The following is a 22,851-nucleotide window of genomic DNA, read 5'->3' as shown; positions in this document are numbered from 1 at the left end:
AATTTAAATCTGCAAAGATGAAATCTATTTTTTTGTAAATGAGTAAAATCAAAACACGATATAATCTATTTTAAATCAAAATACAATATTTTTTAATATATATTTTATATAAAAATAACTTTCAAATACAAATATAAAATTAAGAATTACATAGGAGAATTATTTTGTTAATTTGGATAAGAAAAAAAGTTTGACACATCAATCATATCACGTTTAATTTGACTTTGAAAATATTATATTATTCCTTAACTTTTGAGACACATAATTGAGTTCCCCTATATAAGAGGCACAACTAAGCAAGTTTAGTTGAATAAATGAATCAAAGTATCAATATATGAAAACTATGATGATGGCAATGAATGTTGTTATTCTTTATGGAATTGTTATGATTCTTAGCTCTATGGCTATAATTGAAGCTACAATATTATTCAACAATGATATTACTAAGTCTCTTAACCGTAGTAGTTTCCCACAAGGTTTTATTTTTGGAACAGCATCATCAGCTTACCAGGTATACTCCAAATATTTCATCATTCTTTTACTATATATATAAAAAAATTTGCAATTTCTCAATAGTTGATTTTTAGATCAATTTTATTGTATAGAACGATCGATCTCAGTTGTTTGATTTAAATTAGATGATTAAAAACTATAACTGCGTGAGTTTAGTGATTCTAATTCTATGAATATATTTTATTTTAGGCTTAATTGCAGTTTTGGTCTCTCTATTTTAGCTGAATCGCAAAAGTAGTCTTTCCATTTCATTTTTCCCCAATTTTGGTCCCCCAATCAGAATTTTGGTTCAAAACTTATGAAGTTTCATTTTTATTTTTTGCGTTTATTTAAGTTAGACAATTCATCAAGATCTCGTGGTACAACAATTATATCTGAAATCTATGACTATAAATAGTGTGGTGTGACTTGAAAAAATGAAACTTCATCAAGTTTTGGAACAAAATTCTGTTTGAGAGACCAAAATTGAAGATAAATAAAATGGGAGGACTACTTTCGCGATTCAGCTAAAATAGGGAGACCAAAACTGTAATTAAGCCTTTATTTTAAAATGTTAGTACCTTCAATTTTATATAAAAGAAATTTTAATCAATAAAATTTATTATAATTGATTTAAATTTTAGACTAAATGTATAGTTTTTATTGATTTAACGTTTTCCTATATATATTTATAATTAATGTTTAGTTTCAAATGGACAATTGTTATTATAGTATGAAGGTGGAGCAAATGTTGGTGGAAGAGGACCAAGTATATGGGACACTTTCACACATAATTATCCAGGTTCTTTGCATTGTTTGTAATAGTGTAAAATTAGTTGCTTAATTTATTTTTACAAAAAATGTTTAAAATTAATTAAAAAACTCAAAATCAAATTTTCAACGCCATTAAGATAAGCCAACATAATTATTTGGCAAAACTTATCGATTATAAATTTGCATGTGCTTGTTGTAAATTATTTCATTTATTTTATTTTATTTGGAACGGGTCCAAATGACAAAAAATAAAATAAAAGAATCAAACAAACTTTAAATATCGTGACAAATCAGTTTCAAATTTCATCAAGAAACACCCCATATTAGCATTTATGGTTTTTATTCTTTTTTAATAAAAAAAAATGTATTTCTAACCTTGCTATAATATACAATGTTGTTTACACAAATCAATAACGATTAAATTTTAATATTTTTATTAATAATTTTATTTATTTTTTCTATATTACCTTTAAGTATTTGTTACTGTAATTCACTTATTTTTTTCTCTAATAAATAAGCATGAATAATTTTTAAAAATAATATTTAATATTACTTTAAAATTTAAAAACGAAAAATAAGAAACAATCTTTTTTTTTGAAAAAATGATACTTAAAAAGAAACAAATGGAGTAACAATTCTTATACGGTATGTTTGATTTGCTAAAAAAATTGGAGACTAAAAAAATAACTTTTATTGTACATATTTTGACTTAGAAACTACTCATGAGATTTGATAAAATAAAGAGTAAATAATTGAATGAAACATGAATTCTCAAAAATATTAAAATATCTTTTTTTATTTTTCATTAAAAATTTATTGTTTCTCTACTCTCTCATATCTCTCTACACTCCCTCTCTTTTTCATCTCTCTCTATTATCTCATTCTTTTTCTCTATTCTCTTCTCTCTCTATCCCTTCCTTTTATCTCTCTACATACACTAATGTCTCTCTCCCTCTTATTTAATTCAATTTATAAATATATTAAATTAATACAATAATGCAAAATTATTTGTCCAGTATATTAATCATCAAATACAATAAAATACAAAGAATTATTATGTACAATTTTGTATCCATATTGATCTGTCCGGTGGTTACTATTTTCCAAATGAAACAAAGTCTATTAGAATAATACTTACAAGTCTCATAAAAATAATAAATGCTAGTGGTTATGTTTTGGATACCAAATTGTAGGAGTATTTTATTTTAATCACACAAAACTCTAGTATCTATCTTTTTATGTTATTTCATGTGCATATAAGAAGATTATTCTTATTAAAAATGGACATAGACAAAAAAGAAATATATATATACATGAGGAGAAATTAAATTACTTTAAAAAATTTATATTATGAATTACACTCATTCAATAACATCGTCTCAATATTAATCTATAATCATTTATCAAATTATAGAGATTAACATTATATGTAATCTTAACATATTAAAATGACAGGAAAAATAATTATAAACTAATGTCAGAATTTATAGATATATTATATATGATAGCAACTTTTAATTCAACAATTAAATTTTAAAAAAATATTTATATGATACAATATTATTAAATAAATGTAATTATTCAAGAGTAATTTCATTCATCTTATCCACCTAGGATCAACGAGAGAGAAATTAGAATTTTTCTCAATCTCAACTATATTCAATATTTCATATTACAACTTTTATATAATAAAAACTATGTTTTTAATTCAATTTTTAAAAGACGATGAGAAGAGAACAAAGTGGTTCTTAATTTATTTTTTGGATCCAAATTAAAATCAATAGTAGTTCTTAATTTTTATTTAATTTGATTAAAACATCATCACATTCACATTATGCTCCTAATTTGACAGATAAGATAAAAGATGGGAGTAATGGAGATATAGCCATCGATGAATATCATCGTTATAAGGTACAATATCATGTGGCCACGTTGCTTTCAATTGTGTGTTATTGATTCATATATTATAATAATAATAATAATAATAATAATAATAATAATAATAATAATAATAATAATAATAATAATAATAATTATAATAATAATAATAATAATAATAATAATAAAACAAAGTTGCTAAAATATAATAAAGATTCTTATGAAAAATATTACTTATTTAATGTAGGAAGATATTGAGATCATGAAGGACATCAACATGGATGCTTATAGATTCTCCATCTCTTGGTCCAGAATATTACCTAGTAAGAAACAAGAAATTAGGACGAAGAAATTAGTTTTTTTTTTAGAATTATTTTAACATTACTTTTCTTAACAATTCTAAAAATAAATAATTTTTTTAATGATTTATTTATTTAAATATTTGATTCGTCGACTAATTTCAGATGGAAAACTTACTGGGGGAGTAAACAAGGAAGGCATAAAATATTATAACAACCTCATTAATGAGCTCTTAGCCAAAGGTTAAGAATTTAATTAGTTTTATTTATTTATTTATTTATGTTTTTATTTTTATTTTTGTCTAAAATATTTTTATTACATATTTGATCGCAGGTCTTGAACCCTTTGTGACTCTTTTTCATTGGGACCTTCCTCAAACACTTGAAGAAGAATATGGTGGCTTTTTAAGTCCAAATATAGTGTAATTTACAACCTTAATAATTAAAGATTATCAAATTTCATTTACTTAAGACTATCATTTGAGCTATCCGTTATTTTTTTACTATCATTATTTTTAGGAATGATTTTCGAGACTATGCGGAGCTTTGTTTTAAAGAATTTGGAGATAGAGTGAAGTATTGGATCACATTAAATGAACCATGGTCATTTGCAAATCATGGTTATGTTGATGGGCAGTTAGCACCTGGACGATGTTCACCTTGGCAAAACCTAAATTGCACTGGTGGTGACTCATCCATTGAACCCTATATAGTGGCTCACAATCAATTACTCGCTCATGCATCTGCTGTCAATGCCTACAAAACTAAATATCAGGTTTTATTATATTGCTAAAAATTGAATTCACAAAAAATATCTAAAATATTGAGCCTGCTAACCCCACAAAATCATCTTATAAGTTAAGGATTATGCCTCATTATATAAGCCATGTTACTAAGCAAGATGAGCCTTGCACTTTTCCTCACTTATTTTTTTTGCATACACAGGCATCTCAAAAGGGCATGATAGGAATAACACTAGTGTCTCATTGGATGATGCCATTATATGATACAAAATTGGATCACGATGCTGCACAAAGATCCATTGATTTCATGTTTGGATGGTAATTATTTAGTGTCTCATGTTTGGTCCCCCTATTTTAGCTGAATCACGAAAATAGTCCCCTTATTTTATTTATCTCCTGTTTTAGTCCCCAAACCAAATTTTGGTCTAAAATTTGATAAAATGTTATTTTTTGTGTGTTTATTTAAGTCACACCATGCTTTAAGATCTCGTGATGCAACAATTGTACCTAAAATCTATGATCATAAATGATATGGTGTGACTTAAAAAAATGACATTTCATCAAGTTTTTTATCGAAATTATGTTTAGGGACCAAAACTGAAGAGAAATAAAATGAGAGGACTACTTTCGTGATTCAGTTAAAATAAGGGGATCAAAACTGCAATTAAGCCTTATTTATTTTATCAAGCTAAAACCATATGTGAAAACTCAAATGCATTATCCTAGACATCAATGAGGCTTCTTGTTGTGATTTTTAGTCATTATCAATATTATTAAGACATGCTTAAATTAAAGAATATATTGTAGGTTTATGGATCCCTTGATAGTAGGAGACTATCCAAGCTCTATGAGGTTCTTGGTAGGGAATCGATTACCAAAGTTCTCAAAATATCAAGTCAAGCTTGTAAGAGGGTCATTTGATTTTATTGGATTAAACTATTACACTTCCTTGTATGCAACTCATGCACCTGAATTAATTGAAGCCAAACCTAGCTACATTACAGATCCACTTGTTATTCTTACAAGTAAGTGTGTTTTATGAAGAGATTTTCTTTAATATAATACACTTTAATTTAACACACAAGAGTCATTTATCACATCTTGAGTGAAAAAAACCAAATATCTTGCTACTCCAATGCATCCATTCACTTTATAAGGTAAAATTAATTTCAAATTTAAATTACTTAAGAAATAATAATATATGAAAAAATATGTTTTCAAATGATTCGTTGTTATATACTATATCTATCAAAATTCTAAAATATCAATGTGTTCACCTTAAATTGAATTCCATATGTGTTATTAATGAATTAGTAGAAGGAAAAAATAGAACACATGGCAGTAGATTAGTAATCTATCAAATTAGTCTCTAACTTTGTAGTGTTCTCAAATAAGTCATTGATTATAAATATTTTGAAAAAATTTCTGCCTCTGTTAAAATGTCAAATTAGTCCTTATATTTTACCACCTACTATCAATTATGTTTTTTATTTTAATAACTTACTATCAATTTAATCCTTATATTTAATCACTTATCATTAATGTAGTCCATAATATAATTTCACAAGGACTAATATAAAGAAAATTTAACAGGGTTAAGAACGTTTTTTAAATAATCATGAGAGTACTGTTCTATAACATCAAGAATGGATTTGATGGTTTACTCAAAATTTAAGGTGTGAGAATTCAACACATTAAATCTTGAGTCATTTTTTTATTTATATTTATTAGTTATTTGGTAGTTTGAAGTCAAAAGAAATTTAATTGATAAATGATATATTGTTAATCAGCTAGTAAAAGGAAAATCTGAGTGAACAATTATTTGATAAAAATGTTGTGTTTAAATGTAAGGGAGAAAATTGACAAACAATTAATATTTAATTTTTTTAACAAGCATGTGACAACTAGTGTCATTATTTTTTTAATCAAGAGTTATTGTTTTATATTTAGTAATATAAATATAAAATAAAGTATAAATATTCAATTGTATAGATTTTTGTAAGCAACAAAGCATGATATATATTTTTTTTTTCTTAACAGATAAGAGCAATGGAGTACCTATTGGTCCAATGGTAGGTACTTGATACTTAAGTGAAAGTTCTTTTAGACTCAAATGTTTATTAAAGAAACTACATATATTTTTAAAAATATATTTTTAACGATATAACTTGCAGAACTGTATTTTAAATAACACAAATTAACGTTTTTTTTTATATGTAATACTAATGACCATTTTATCACTGTCTCGTATAAAATAATATATTCTTAAAATTTTTTGGGTTTTATTGAAGTAATGTAAACCTAATAATACTTGCAGGCTGCTTCAACATGGTTGTCAATTTATCCAGAGGGAATTCGAGAACTATTGCTCTATATTAAAACTAAATACAACAATCCCTTGATCTACATCACTGAAAATGGTAATACTATCACAACATTTGTTTGATCACAAAAAAATACACTATTTGTATTTATTTTCAATCTATTCAATATTCATTTTTAAAATGCAATATTTAATTTTGATTTATACTAAAGTTGACAAAGGGATTTTATGTTAGTGGTTATTTCCTTCTAACATATAATTTTATGGCAATTATTTATACTGTGAATATGTATATAGGTATGGATGATTTGAATGATCCAACAATTTCTCTTGAGAAAGCACTCGAAGATACAATAAGGATTGATTACTTCTATAATCATCTCTATTATCTTCAATCTGCGATAAAGTATGTGCTGCAAAATAAAAAGTGTAGTACTATAGAAAAAGTTCAATTAGTGACAAAATCTTATAGAAGAATAATATGAAATTTGTCCCAAATTCTCTCACTAATTTTTTTTATTAGAGATTTGGTGACACATTTCATTTTGGCTTAATTGCAGTTTTGGTCCCCCTATTTTAGCTGAATTACGAAAATAGTCCCTCCATTTTATTTTTCTCCAATTTTTGTCCCCCAAACAGAATTTTAATCTAAAACTTGATGAAGTGTCATTTTTTTTGCGTTTATTTAACCAACACCATGTCTCTAGATCTCATAGTGCAACAATTGTATTTGAGATCTATGATCATAAATGATGCGGTGTGACTTAAAAAAATGACACTTCATCAAATTTTGAACCAAAATTCTGTTTGGGGGACCAAAACTGGAGAGATATAAAATGAAAGACTATTTTCGTGATTCAACTAAAATAGGGGGATTTAAACTGCAATTAAGCCTTTCATTTTTTATGCATCTAAATTTAGTCACTAATTTTTTTTTCTTTTTTATAATAGTGTAGTTTCCTTTCTTTTCTAATTAATCTAGTGTACAAATGTTTAATGTATCCAATTTTTATTAGGGATGGGGCAAATGTGAAAGGATATTTTGCATGGTCATTACTTGACAATTTTGAATGGGCTTCAGGCTACACAGTGAGATTTGGAATGATCTTTGTAGATTATAATAATGATCTCAAAAGATGTCCAAAAATGTCATCCCAATGGTTTAAGAGGTTTTTACAACATAGAATAGTTGGATATGGTGATTCACGCTAAGGTGAACTTCATTAAATATCACATGTAATTTAGGAACTTAAATAAAATTGATACAATGAAAATTATGATTCAATGGTATAATCTTATTTTTAAAAATTGTACGAAGATCCAAGTTCTTAGATTTGTGTATATAAGAGGTTTGTAATGTCGAACAATTTATTAATTTATTTTAGTTCTTTATTTATGTAAAATTATATAAAATAGAAGCTTTGATAAATATGATTTCTGAACATTTCTAAAATTGTATGTTTTCATGAATGTAATTTGAATTTCTTGGTAATTGATGATGTTGTGTCTACCCTCAATATAACGATTTAGAAATATATTGACGGAATCTTTTACTACATATTTTGTGAGTGACACGTTACAAATTAAATCACATCATTTAATTCACATTATCACCATGAGATGAAACAAAGTAATAATTTATTTCTTTACGAAGATTTACGAAGGAGATCAATAAAAGATATCGTAAATTTTACTGTAATTAACTTACAGTTTAAAGACGAAAGAACGACTATCAAACTTTTATTATTTTTATTTCTGTCTATCATAAAAATAAAAATTACATATATGAGTAGAAATAAATACCATAAGGTCTGACACATTTATAAGGATATGTATGTTACTAATGGGAGTTTGTTAGAAATTTTGGATCACACATGTAACATTTAAATGTGTTAAAAAAATTATGTTAATCACTCAAATTAAACTCATCTATTTCATATAAGGTTTATGAATATAATTATCTAACAATGACGATTATTGATGTGTGTGACTCGAAGACTATAACATCCAGGGTCCATCCTTAGAATTTAGGTGCTTTGGGCGAATAAAAAAAATTGTGCCTATAAATAATTATCTATATATTATTTTTTCTGCAAAATCATAAATATATAATTCAATTATAATTAATATTTTTTTAAAACTTTTCTATCTATAACAATAATATTTATAATTAATATTATTCTACAAGAAATACATGAATTTAGGAGAAAAAAATTAAATGTAAATAACTCAATATTATATAATTTTTTCTTTTACAAAAAAAAAAAAACTATCACATGAATTTTAATTTTTCAAATAAAATTTCACCATTAAGATTGTATGAATTGCAATATATTTTAAAATGTTTACAACATGTTTTCAAGTTTTTATCAAATAATTATCTAACATTTTAATGCTAAACAAGAATTAAAAAAATTCATTTGTATATTACTTTTTATATAAAATTATTTTTTTAATATTATATAGCAATCGCCAATCTCAACTGTCTTCAAAGCCACTATTGATATAATACACTTTCATACATAATTATCGAGGTATTTTTTCTTATCCATTGTTTATAATAAAAAGTGTAAAATTAGTTGCTTAATTTTTTGACCGATATAAATTCAAAGCCGCCATTGATATAATACACTTTAATATAATACACGTATGATAATTTTTTTTTAAAATAAACATATAATACACTTCATATAATACACTTCAAATAAACGTATGATAAATTTTTTTATGCTTAATTGTAGTTTTGATCCTTTTATTTTAGTCGAATCGCGAAAGTAGTTCCCCCATTTTGTTTTTCCCAAGTTTTGGTCCCCAAAATAGAATTTTGGTTCAAAACTTGATGAAATTTCATTTTTTAAAGCCGTACCACACTATTTATGATCATAGATTTCAGGTACAATTGTTGCAAATGAGATCTTGAGACATAGTGTGACTTAAATAAATGCAAAAACAATGAAATTTCATCAAGTTTTGGATCAAAATTTTGTTTGAGGGACCAAAACTGGAGAAAAACAAAATGAGGGACTACTTTCGCGATTCAGCTAATTAAAATAGGAAGACCAAAACTGCAATTAAACAATTTTTTTAACACACGTATAATATAATACACTTCAAATAAATGAATGATAATTTTTTTTAATACACGTATGATATAATACACTTCAAATAAATGTATGATAAAAATTTTTAAAAATAAATAAATATCGATTATTATATTATATATTTATTAATTTTGGATTTATATACAACAGTGGAATATTATATTATTCCTTAACTTTTGAGACACATAATTAAGTTCCACTATATAAGAACCATAGCTAAGCAAGTTTAGTTGAATAAATGAATCAAAGTATCAATATATGGAAACTATGATGATGGCACTGAATATTGTTCTTGTTTATGGAATTGTTGTGATTCTTAGCTCTATGGCTATAATTGAAGCTACAATATTATTCAACAATGATATTACTAATAAGTCCCTCAATCGTAGTAGTTTTCCACAAGGTTTTATTTTTGGAACATCATCATCAGCTTACCAGGTATACTCCAAATATTTCATCATTCTTTTACTATTTTATGTATATAGCATCACAATTTGTTTCAATTATATAAACAATTTTTAGATCAAAGTTAATTATTAATTTTTTTATCGATGTAACGAATTATTATTGATAATCAGTGTAATGCATCTCTTTTAAATCCACAAAAATCATTTCTAATTTTGATATTAAGTGCAAGCTAGAGATAACAAAATAAAATCAATTTTTTTATTTTTTTTATTTTTTTTATTTATTTTAATTTCTGTTGTTGATTAAAATTTCACTCACTAATTAAAAGGACAATTGTTAGTATGAAGGTGCAGCAAATATTGATGGTAGAGGACCAAGTATATGGGATTCTTTCACACATAATTATCCAGGTATTTTTTTCGTATCAATTGTTTATAATAGTGTAAAATTAGTTGCTTAATTTTTTTTCTTCAAAAACTCATAATCAAATTTTCAACGCCATTAAAATAAACCAACATAATTATTTGGTAAAACGTATCAACTATCAAGTAGGTACATGTATTATATTTTTAAATTATTCGGTTGATTTTTTTTAAAAAAAATATACCTTTGGACTCCCGTGACCACATTGAGAATAGATAAGAAAATTATAATACTTATTTTAATTCTTTACAAAATATATTACAATCCATGCCATAAGAATAACAATATTGCAAGTGGTGCTAATAAAAATAAGTATATGCTATAAGAATAACAATGCAAATAATGTGTTAAACAAGTTTTTTTTATAAATATACTATATTTTATTTTTAATTCTATAAAAATAAATTTAAGCAGAGTCTCTCAAATATTTTTTGTTCAATAGTTTTGGATTTTGATTGCTATTTTTAAATCAATTCATGTATATAACAATCTTTTCTGCAAAAATTTAGAATTTTTTAATAAATAACAAATTAAATATGAATTTTTAAAAGTTTTTAGAACTTAAAAATTTATATTTAATTAATCTTTAATTAACAGATTCTAAATTTTTGTAGGAGAAATTTGTATAATATTATAAATACATCTGTATTCAAAAATTAAATTAATATACATAAGTTGCTTATTTAAGAGACCATTAATTGAAGAAATTTTTTATAAAGATTAAAAACGCAAGAGTATTTTTGTTGTCAAAAAAGTTGCAGGAGTATTTATTTTTTACTTACATAAAACTATATCTTTTTATATTAAGATTTAATTACAATGCATTGTTAATGTAAAGAGTTGTTCACTACCATTTAACATGAGTTATATATTGCATAATTATTGATTGGTGAATGTTACAATCATATAATAAAATGGTTAAATCAATACTTGTTATTAATTGACGTGTAAATTCTTTTTATACTCTTGAATTATAGTCTTTTTTTCTTTATATTATTTCTTGTGCAAATAAGAAAAACAAACATTTCGTTTGATTAAATATAGATACTGGAAAAAAAAAATAGAAATGTCATGAGAGAAAATATATGTAAGTAAATAGAAAAAAAATATTTAGTCACAATTTTAGTTATTTTATTTTTATCAATTCATGAAATCAATTCTTCTATTTTAAAATCTGACAATTTTAGTATTTATTTTAATTTTTTTAATTAAAAATATGTGACATGTTTTAAATAACGTACGTATGATACACTAAAGTAGAATGGTTAATATTTATGAAATCGCAATAAAATTCTTTCAAAACTTAAATTCAATTTTTTTTCTTCATTTTTTTTAATTTAATTAATGACATATGAATATTTAATGTATTTAGATAATTTTATATCATAAAATCGTATATCATAACATTTAAAATATATCAAATCGTAATTCTTTAAAACAAAAAATATGAAAGAATTATCAAAATTGTCTATATTTAAAATAGGAAAGACAATTCCCTAGATGAACAAACATTACAATTAAAAAAATAAATAAAAGTATGTCACCAAATTAATCAAAACATATATTTTGATTAAAAACATATGGCTATAGTAGTTCTTATTTTATTTTATTTCATTTGATTAAAAACGTCATCACATTTGAAAAAAAAAAATATTATCACATTATTATGCTCCTAACTTGACAGATAAGATAAGAGACAGTAGTAATGGAGATATAGCCATCGATCAATACCATCGTTATAAGGTACAATATTATACTCTTATGCACATTTGACCACGTTGCTTTCAATTGTGTGTTATTGATTCATATAATAATAAAACAAAGATGCTAAAATATAATAAAGATTCTTATGAAAATATTACTTATTTAATATAGGAAGATATTGACATCATGAAGGACATCAACATGGATGCTTATAGATTCTCCATCTCTTGGTCCAGAATATTACCTAGTAAGAAACAAGAAATTAGGACTAAGAAATTAGGACTAAGAAATTAGTTTTTTTTTTTAGAATTTTTTTAACATTACTTTCCTTAACAATTCTAAAAATAAATAAATTTTTTGTAATGATTTATTTATTTAAATATTTGATTCGTTGACAGATGGAAAACTTATTGGAGGAGTAAACAAGGAAGGCATAAAATATTATAACAACCTCATTAATGAGCTGTTAGCCAAAGGTTACGAGTTTAATTAGTTTTTTATTTATTTATGTTTTTATTTGTATTTTTGTCTAAAATATTTTAATTACATATTTAATCGCAGGTCTTGAACCATTTGTGACTCTTTTTCATTGGGACCTTCCTCAAACACTTGAAGAAGAATATGGTGGCTTTTTAAGTCTAAATATAGTGTAACACACGTCGTTTATAACTAAAGATAATAAAATTTAATTCACTTGAGCTTATCATTTGAACTAAATACCATTTCTCACTATCATTATATTCAAGAATGATTTTCAAGATTATGCAAACTTTGTTTTAAGGAATTTGGTGACCGAGTGAAGTATTGGATCACATTAAATGAGCTGTCGTCATTTACGAAACATGGTTATGTTGAAAGGGTGTTAGCACCTGGACGATGTTCATCTTGGCAAAATCTTAACTGCACTGGTGGTGACTCAGCCACTGAACCATATATAGTGGCTCACAATCAATTACTTGCTCATGCATATGCCGTCAATACCTACAAAATTAAATATCAGGTTTTATTTGATTTTTAAAAAATTAATTCATAAAGAATATGTTGAAATATTAGGTCTCCTCAACCCCACAAAATCATCTTATAAAATAAGGATTATGTGCTAATTCATTAGCTCGAAATTATTAAGTGAGATGAGACTTGTATTTTTCCTACATACACCCCTCACAAAATATCAAGTCCAAAAGTTGGTTTGTGTGAGATTTGGCCCAACTTATGGTCACTCTTTATCTCCATCTTGTAGGACTTGAACTTTTTTCAATAGTATCCATTTATATTGATGAATTAATTAAAAATTATATTGAGACCTAAACTTAATTTATTTTCTTTGTGAACACAGGCATCTCAAAAGGGCGTGATAGGGATAACACTAGTGTGTAATTGGATGATGCCACTCTATGATACACAATTGGATCGTAATGCTGCACAAAGATCAATTGATTTCATGTTTGGATGGTAATTAACTATTTTATGAACCTAAAACCATGCATATATGGAAACTCAACTACATTATCCTAGACATTAACCAAGTTTATATATTGCCATGATCTTACCAACGGGGTTAGGTCTAGTGGAAGAGTCAAGATTCTCAGAATCTGGTAAACTCGAGTTTGAATCGCTACATGTCAAAATACACATTTAGTATTCGGCGCACTTGAAATAGGATTACCTTCGGTGGAAGTAACCTATAAAAAAAATATTGTTGTGATTTATATAATGTATTGTAGGTTTATGGATCCATTGACAATAGGAAAGTATCCAAGCTCCATGAGGTTCTTGGTAGGGAGTCGATTACCAAAATTCTCAAAATATCAAGTCAAGCTTGTAAGAGGGTCATTTGATTTTCTTGGATTAAACTATTACACTTCCTATTATGCAACTAATGCACCTGAATTGATTGAAGCCAAACCTAGCTACATCACAGATCCACTCGTTATTGTTACAAGTAAGTGTCTGTTATGATGAGATTTTCAGTAATATAATAGTACATTTTTATTTAGGTTTAATTATAGGTTCAGTCCCTTTATTATTATTATTATCAAATTCACGTAAATAATATTCTTATTTTAAAAGTCGATAGTTTTGGTCTATTTCTTAAATTTTTGAACTAAAAAAATACGGAATGAACATATTTTTAATGAAGTGACATACAACTCTTTGATATAGAACCATCTAGATGCATTAATTATTCATATATCATTAATTAAATTAAAAATCTGAAAAATTTCCGAAGTTGAAAGCTAAAATTTTAGTGCGTTTTATTCAAATTTCATGGGTGTTAATCATTTTACATTATCGTATCATATGTCACATTATTTAAAACATTTCATGTCATTATTTTTTAGTTAAAAAAATCAGAAAGAGGATCAAAATTGTCGACTTTTAAAATATGAAAACTAATTTCGTAAATCATTAAAAATAAAAAAACTAAAATTGCAATTAAGTGTTTATTTAATACAAGAGTCGTTATCACATCTTGTGTGAGAAAAACATATCTCTTGTTAGTTTAAGGCACCAATTAATTCAAGGAGAATTAGTTGGTATCTATTAGGAATTGGAATTCATAAAGTAAAATTAATCTCAAACTTAAATTACTTAATGAATAATAAAATATGAAAAAATGAAGTGTTTTTAAACGATTCATTGTTGCATATTATACCTAAAAATTCTAGAATACCATAGTGTTGACCTTAGTTCATTTTCATATATATTACCAATCAATTAGTAGAAGAAAAAATCAACAAACACATGAGTGTAGGATAAAAACGTTGGATGGTGTTGTTTTATATTTATTAATTAACTAGTAGTTTGAAGTTAAAAAAAGTTATAGTTGATAAATGCATATCTACTATTAATCAATTACTAGAAGGAAAAATCGAAACAATTATGGAATAAAAATGTTGTGCAGATGGCTACAAAATTTGACATGTGACAACTAGTGTCACTGTTTTATTATATTTAGTAATATAAATAAACAATAAAGTATAAGTATTCAATTGTATAAATTTTTGTTAGCAATAGAAGCATGATGTATTTTTTCTTAACAGATGAGTGCAATGGAGTACCTATTGGCCCAATGGTATGTACATGTAAATTTTAGGCTACTTTTTACACTCACATGCTTATTTAAAACAACATATACTTTTAAAAATATACTTTTGATCCACATAATTTGTTCAACAATGTATTTTAAATGACACAAATTTATATTTGTTTAGATGTGTACATCTAAAGTCATATTGGGGTGTATAAATTTTTCTCCTATATTTAAAAAAATATATATAAAACAGAAATAGTAATTATTTACAGTATTACTAATAATTATTTTTCAACTGTAATATATGAAATAATAGTATTTTAAATTTTTCTTAAACTTTATTGAAGTAAAAGAAACCTAATGATACATGCAGGCTGCTTCAAAATGGCTATCAATTTATCCAAAGGGAATTCGAGAACTATTGCTGTATATTAAAACAAAATACAACAACCCTTTGATCTACATCACTGAAAATGGTAATACCAATACACCATTTAATTTGTTTGAACATAAAAAAAAAAAATTCACCATTTGTATTTACTTTCAATCTATTTGAGTTTGATTTATACTAAAATTGAGAAAGGGTTTTATGCTAGTTGTTATTTCCTTCTAACATATAATTTTATGGTAAACAACTATATATATATAGGTAGGGATGATTTCAAAGATCCAACACTTTCTCTCGAGAAAGCCCTTGAAGACATAACAAGAATTGATTACTACTATAGTCATCTTTACTATCTTCAAACTGCAATCAAGTATGTGCCTCTAAACAAAACATGAAGTACCATAAAAAAATTCAACTGACGATAAAAACTTATAGACATTTTTAGTGTAGTTTCCTTTATTTTAAATAATGTAGCTCTTTTTTTTTCTTCTTTTTATAATAGAGTAGATTTCTTTTTTAATTAATATATAGTACACATATGATTAATGTATACGAATTTTATCAGGGATGGCGCAAATGTGAAAGGATACTTTGCGTGGTCATTGATTGACAATTTTGAATGGAATTCAGGCTATACAGTGAGATTTGGATTGATCTTCATAGATTATTATAATGATCTCAAAAGATATCCAAAAATGTCGGCCAACTGGTTTAAGAATTTTTTACAACACAAAATAGTTAAATATAGTGATTCACGATAAGATGAACTTAATTAATTATCACTCATAATTCACATATCTATAAATAAATAAATAAAACTGTGTGACCGTCCAAATTCATTGATGTGTGTATATATAAAGGTTTGTAATGTTGAACAACTTATCTATCTTTTTTAGTTCTTCTTTAACTCAATATATGGACAATGCTCAATATACGGACTTTTTAGACGATGAAATGTCTGTATATGGTATTTTTTGGTATCAGTACTCGTATTATATTTGTGGATATTATATTGCTTTTTCATTATTTTATCATCAATAAAATTGATTATCATTTATATATTAATATAATATTATTTGTGTATTTAAGTTTATTTGTTGCCATAACCAAATTTAATTTATAATTTTTTAAATCTTTAGTACGACTTCGAAGTGTGAAAATTCAACAAGAGCAGCATGTCAGAAATTATTCTCAGAATTTTAATTTCAAAAATCCCTTTTTTACCAACAATTTCTAAGGAATAAATCCATAGAAAACTATTGCCAATATTATAGATTTATCTATTGCAATTTTCGAATGAAAAAACCCATTGAAAATTATATTTTTTTCAATAGAAGTGAACTCTACTCAAAAATTGATATTTGTTTTAAGTGTAAATATAAATATTCAACCGGTCTTTGAGATGAAAAATAATTTAGGAAGTTATTTTGTAATACAAAAGTTAAAAAAGATAAAACTATAATTTTTCGATATTGCCAGAAATATAATTTTGATGTTTCTATCGCTTGCATCCAATGGCTACAGTTTCTTAGTTTTGAAATGCATCTTACATTATACCATTTTATCCATATTAATATGTACTTTAATAGATTTAATATTTGAAAATCATATACTCTAAGATATCTATAACTAATATCTTAATTTTTTATTATATAAACATGAATATTAAAAACTACAAAATATGGATTATCGGTAGTTTCTACAAGGGCCTTTTAGCAATTTTTAAAAGTATACCGTTAAACTACAGTACACCGTGTACATCTCATTACGACGATTCATACCAACTTTCCCTCGTTTCGTTCTCACACCAAACTGTTACAACGTTATAACCGTTACATTTACGCGCGCGTGTTCATTACCTTCCATTATTCTGCATTTCACTGTTTTCGTTTCTTCTTCTACTCCAAAAAACTTTTCCTTCCACATTTCATAAAAAAAAAAAATCTTATTCTTATAATATGACTAAAACGACTTCGTTTTGGTTACGATTGAATCAAGTGACGAATTCGTGACTGAAAAACTCGTAAGTTTCCAAATCGAACACGAAAGTACTTCGTGCGGTGAATTTCGATGGACTTTGAAGAAGCGCGTGATAATCTACGCGCTATAAGACTCTTATATAGGCTTCTTGAAGATAACAGTATCGCTTTGCAAGATTCGAATTCAGAGAATGTTAGTGTTTTCGTGATGCATGCTAGTTTTTTTTTTTTTTTTTTTGCTGTGGATTTTAATTTGCATTTAATTGTTTATTTTTTGTTTGGAAATAAAAAGTTTCACTTATTATTTATGAAACACCCCACTGAAACTTAATAGTTTGAAAAAATGAATTAATTGAATGTAATTAATACGGAAGTGTTGTGTTATTAACATGTGTCAAATATTATGAGACGTATTTGATCAGAGGTGTTATGCTATAGAGTTTATTATTGGTTTTTTTTTATCAATCTAAGTATCTCGGTATTTGACACAACCACTGATACGATTCCGACACATTGATTACGTTTAATTAATTCATTTTTTCAAATTTTTATAGGGGTCGAGATACGATTCCGACACATTGATTACGTTTAATTAATTCATTTTTTCAAATTTTTATAGGGGTCGAAATGTCAGTGTATGTATCTGTCGTGTTCGGTGCCAATATCAGATATGTGCTTAATTGATTTGACTTTTGAATTGTGACATTTTTGTTGTTTCTAGCAGGTGGTTGAGAGAGCTCATGTTTTGTTGAAAAGTTTGCTTGATGTTGCTGTTGAAGTTGTTTTTGAGACTCATTTAAAGGTTGTGCTTCTTACTCTTCAGTATTGTACATTGATTCTTTTCCTATTTTTTCTATTTAGTGTTTTTATGGGAATGGTATAAAGTCCTCTCCATTCTCCAAATTTGATTTGGATTTTGTTTAGTTGAAAAATGATGAATTTGATGCGGTCAAACAACCTAGATAGAGTTGATTTTTTATCGGGCGAGTTACGTTCCGACTTTAGTAAATCTTAGTCAAATTACAAAGTTGAAATGTGAGTCGTCTGATCTAATACAATCTAGGTTGTTTGGTAGCAGAAAATTTGTAATTCTAAAATCCAATTGGAGGGTAGCTTCCAATGAGAATATAACTTAATTTACATGCCGTTTTAACAGATAATGGCAACACAAGCAGAGAACTCTAAGAAACTCACTGAACAAGAAAAACTTGTGACCATGCCACAGTCAAAGTCCTCAATGGCAACCAACATTTCTCAAACTACGGAAAAATATCAAACTCGCGGTACAATGAGTTTACAGAAGGATCAGCAGCCTCAACTGGAATTACTATCTAAGAAAGACTTGTCGGAGCTGTCGAATATCAGCATCTCTGATATTCGAGGAACGGAAAGTAAAACGCTATGCAGTTTAGGTGAGGAGAACGGTATGATGCAACATAATGTAGTAAAGGAACAAAACCAATGTAATGAGGGTATTTCACCAAACATAGAGAGTAATCATCATGAACAACAACAACATGATAATGTGAATACTTTATATGGTCTTGATGAGCATGCGGAAGAATCGTTGCAAATGTTAGACGTGAAAGCTGACGAGTCCAATGAAGAAAATAATATGCCGTTGCAAAATGATATTCGTGAAGCTGAATGCAATTCTAGTGCTGCCAGATTTGCTGAATGTGTAGAACAGAAGGGTGATTTCTCTGATGATTTGGTTAATGCAATGAAAAGAATTGAATCTCGCATTTTGGCTTTTCAACTTTGTTCAAAATTGGTTGATTCCAGTAAGAATGGCGCAGTTGGCCATCCTTTGCACAAGGTAGCTAATTTGGGAAGTCCCGAAATGCCAAGAGAAGACAATGCTGCAAGAAGTCAGTTGTGTTCTAATAGGTCTCTCTTAGAAGGATACATGATAAAGAATCATCAGACAGATAAATCAAGTTCCAAAGTTGAAAAATTGAGTTCAAAAAATGCAGTCGATGAACCCTTTTTAGCTCGAAGCGAATCATCGAGTCCAAATCAGGTGGCAAATCAGAATTGTGGGTTTCATACTAATACAGAATCTGCAAAGAATGTTGATATACCAAAACATATTGATACCCAGTCAGTATCAAGAGGAGAAGAATTGAGAAGTGGAACTAGAATTCAAACTTCAGCACAAAACATGGTAATGATAGATAGAGTTAAGTCATTGAATAGGTTAGTTAGTAGTAATAGCCACATGAAGAATCAAACTAGTGAGTGTATTCAAGGTTTAAGGGTTCCTTTGAATCAAGATGGTCTTATTGAGAAGCCTTCCAATTTTGCTCATCAAACCAATAAGGAAAGTTTGGTCAGAAAAACTCCTGTACCAGCTTGGTCTAAGACTGATCAGAATCAAAATGAAATGGGTTCTGAATCTTCCCATGCACAAAAGAAGTTAGTGAGATCCACACCAAATGTTCCGCGGAGAGAAAAGCCGCCGTCTCATCAGATGGTGATAAAACCAACACTATTGGACCAGAAATCCAGTGAGATTAAGGTGAATTCTCATCAACATAGAGACTGGCCAGTTTTGGACAGAACAGGAACTCATAAGACATCTCATGTTGATCTTTCTAAGACCAAAGCTCGAGTTCGACCGCAACTTCATAAACAGGAGGAATCAAGCTCAAGCTCAAGCTCAAACTCTGACTCTTCTTCTCACTGGACATCTCAGCAAGACAGTGTCAATACTAATAGTGAATCTGAGGACTCTTTGTCAGTTGGGACACAAGGTCCCAAATTAGGAAGGATAGTTGATGCATCGGATGAAGGAAACTCAGAAAAGAGTAGTGATTCATATCTCAATAAAGAAAATGGCCCTTCACATAGAGTTCAAAGTTTAAAATCTTATGAATATCATAGTAAAAGAAATTCTAAGAAAACAATTGGAGGCCTAAAGAAGTTGAAAAATAAGTTGGGACTAATCTTTCACCATCACCACCATCATCATCATCACCATCATGATGATAATGATAATGGTAACATTCAATCTTATAAAGGTCCTAGACATTCAATGTGGAACCACCTGCAGAATGTTTTTCATCACAAAAACAACCATGGGATGATAACAAATAAAAAAGATGAGAAAACAAGGAGAGGGGCTATTACAAAAGTCTTGCCTCACAGAAACCAGGTAGGGCAGTTTCATAGACTTGTGGAAGGGCTGTTGAGACACATTCGACATTCGAAAAAACCGACGCCTTCTTCCAAGCATGGTTTGGTGAAAGGGTCTAAAAATGTTGAACATGGACATAGACAAAAGAAGCAGCATCGTTGGCAAATTATTCCACGGCGACGCCGTGGAGTGAAGTTGAAAAACAAAGGCCTAGTTAAAAAAATGGGGTTCATGAGTCAAAAATCAATTAAGTACTAAGAGCATCTTCAATGTGTGCTCTAAATATTGTTCTGAATTATAATAGAGTTTTATGTTAAATTATGTACATGTAATAATAATATCTACAATAGAACATGTTCTTGCAGTACTCTTGAATGGCAACTAGGTGATTCTCCCAATTCGGTTAATGATAGCTTGGTGAATCTGATTTTATTCTGTTGACTTAAAGCAGTGTAGTTTAGATATTTAACTGTATATTACTATCAATGAAGATAGCTAGAGTATTTGAAGTTGTTTATATGTTTCTCTCAAATCAGTGTTGAGTGTTGCATAGTTAACTTCAATTCTAAACTTTTTGTGCATTTATATTTTGTTACATATAAAAAGTAAAGAAGTATTAACCAGATTTATATTGACAGATAATAAGAATTGTTAATTTTGTTATCTGATCGCACAATCATAACTGTTATATAATTAAAATAATTATATAATCAACAACTTGTTTATTTATTGTGACTGTAAAACAGTTAATACAAGACATTGATAGTATAATTATTGATTGATGAATGTTACACATATAAACAACTTCAAAAGAAAAATTGGTTTCACTAATAATGCATAATCGTTTTTCTCATCAAGTGTTAAAAGAAAAATCCAAAAATTCTGTTATAAAAAGGATCAGCTCGAATAATAGTTAGCAAAATTAAGATAAAATTAGAGACCTTTTATCTTAATATATTTGTCAAGGTAAATCTTTTTTTTTTTTTTTGTCAAATTAATCATTTTTTATGACTTTGTTATCCACGCATCTTACTAAAAGTCTTATTTTATCAATCGAAATAGTATAAATTTTTTGGGTATAATTGAAGGCAAAGCCCAAGAGAAAAAAAATGGCTATGAGATTAAACTAATGTTCCAAGACATGCAAGTTTCGAAATTGTCAGAAAAAAGGTATAAAAGTTTCTAAAATATGTTCCAAGACATGCAAGTTTCTTCTTAGGATTTTTGATAGAGTCTAGTTAAATTTGTTTTTCTTTCTAGATGTTGATAGAGAAAAAGATATTTACCTTTTATCATCTTGTATCTTTCACATTATTAATTGAATAAAGATGAAGCACTCTTCAATTTACTCAATTTCTTATCCATGTTAATAATAAAGACCAAAATGAGAATGTTTATATCTAAAATTTGAGAAAAAGACAAATGTAAATAACATTTTATATAGTTAAGTTTCATAAAAAAGAATAGAATTAAGTATGTATTTAACATATTCATAATGTAAGTAACATTTTATAGAATTTAATAGTTTATTCCCAAAATAATTATAATTATACTTTTGATTTTGATTATTCTTGATACATCTTGTATTTTGAATGATTTTTGTTTTAATTTATAACTTTTGGCTTTAAAAAAAAAACTCCCAAAATAATTATTTTGTAAGAAAAACAATTTATGATCCAAAAACACATTTGAATTGAATGACACAAAAACTACTTTTCTTTAAATGTTTATTTTCAAATTGCTTGAAAAGTTCTTTTCAAGAAAAAAAATGTAATGAACAAGTGGTAAGCTATAAGCCTAATCAAAATTTGGGGTTTGTGGGCTAAAGTCTAAAAATTAGAGTTGTCAAAATGAGCCAGTTCAAATGGACCAACCCGCTAAAATATAGGGCTAAAGTCAAATTTTTTTAGTCCGATTCGAATAAACTTATTACCTTTGGGTTAATTCGTATGAATAACGGATAGCCTCAAACGATATAATCAATTTTTTTAAAATTAAATAGTAAAATTAACCCCAAAAAATGCCAAAAACAACACATTATTCATTTTAGTTCTGATTAAGAAAAAAAATCCTAGCAAATATAACATCATCTCATCTTCATATTCACTTTTTTCATCATTTCACTTTCACGATTCAGTTTTCATCAACATCATTTCACATTTTCAT

At 26.8% G+C, this 22,851-nt stretch overlaps 2 protein-coding genes and 1 pseudogene across 3 annotated transcripts; all 3 read left to right on the top strand.

Moving 5' to 3' along the window:
* The first annotated feature begins 299 nt into the window (after positions 1 to 299).
* On the top strand, positions 300 to 7,962 carry LOC101514769 (beta-glucosidase 12-like). Of its 2 annotated transcripts, XM_004514996.4 has the most exons (13): positions 301 to 511; positions 1,225 to 1,294; positions 3,119 to 3,177; positions 3,392 to 3,467; positions 3,609 to 3,686; positions 3,778 to 3,865; positions 3,963 to 4,218; positions 4,389 to 4,504; positions 4,994 to 5,211; positions 6,227 to 6,258; positions 6,504 to 6,606; positions 6,807 to 6,915; positions 7,526 to 7,962. In XM_004514996.4, exons 1-13 carry the CDS (start codon positions 335 to 337, stop codon positions 7,719 to 7,721), a joined length of 1,578 nt encoding a protein of 525 aa, XP_004515053.1. In that variant the 5' UTR covers positions 301 to 334; the 3' UTR covers positions 7,722 to 7,962. The 2 variants fall into 2 exon arrangements, with proteins under 2 accessions (XP_073220225.1, XP_004515053.1); XM_073364124.1 differs by lacking the exon at positions 6,807 to 6,915 and having other exon boundaries at positions 300 to 511; positions 7,526 to 7,680.
* A 1,866-nt stretch (positions 7,963 to 9,828) lies between these two features.
* Positions 9,829 to 16,577, top strand: LOC101514443 (cyanogenic beta-glucosidase-like; annotated as a pseudogene).
* Positions 16,578 to 17,401: 824 nt separating this feature from the next.
* LOC101491752 (uncharacterized) lies at positions 17,402 to 21,120 on the top strand. The gene is made up of 3 exons (XM_004515008.4): positions 17,402 to 17,739; positions 18,271 to 18,348; positions 18,703 to 21,120. Exons 1-3 carry the CDS (start codon positions 17,638 to 17,640, stop codon positions 20,941 to 20,943), a joined length of 2,421 nt encoding a protein of 806 aa, XP_004515065.1. The 5' UTR covers positions 17,402 to 17,637; the 3' UTR covers positions 20,944 to 21,120.
* Positions 21,121 to 22,851: the final 1,731 nt, after the last annotated feature.

Source organism: Cicer arietinum, chromosome 8 (genome assembly GCF_000331145.2).
Source record: "Cicer arietinum cultivar CDC Frontier isolate Library 1 chromosome 8, Cicar.CDCFrontier_v2.0, whole genome shotgun sequence".
Classification (NCBI taxonomy): domain Eukaryota; kingdom Viridiplantae; phylum Streptophyta; class Magnoliopsida; order Fabales; family Fabaceae; genus Cicer; species Cicer arietinum.
The sequence above is the reverse complement of the archived record's forward strand: the minus strand, read 5'-3'. Positions and strand labels throughout refer to the sequence as shown.

What these genes read in the sequence shown, in the direction of transcription:
- LOC101514769 (XM_004514996.4), top strand. Translation starts at nt 335, where the DNA reads ATGAAAACTATGATGATGGCAATGAATGTTGTTATTCTTTATGGAATT. An exon ending in TCCACTTGTTATTCTTACAA is followed by an intron (nt 5,212 to 6,226) that starts GTAAGTGTGTTT and finishes TTTTCTTAACAG; the next exon opens with ATAAGAGCAATGGAGTACCT. An exon ending in GAGTACCTATTGGTCCAATG is followed by an intron (nt 6,259 to 6,503) that starts GTAGGTACTTGA and finishes TAATACTTGCAG; the next exon opens with GCTGCTTCAACATGGTTGTC.
- LOC101491752 (XM_004515008.4), top strand. Translation starts at nt 17,638, where the DNA reads ATGGACTTTGAAGAAGCGCGTGATAATCTACGCGCTATAAGACTCTTA. An exon ending in AAGATTCGAATTCAGAGAAT is followed by an intron (nt 17,740 to 18,270) that starts GTTAGTGTTTTC and finishes TGTTTCTAGCAG; the next exon opens with GTGGTTGAGAGAGCTCATGT. An exon ending in TTTTTGAGACTCATTTAAAG is followed by an intron (nt 18,349 to 18,702) that starts GTTGTGCTTCTT and finishes CCGTTTTAACAG; the next exon opens with ATAATGGCAACACAAGCAGA.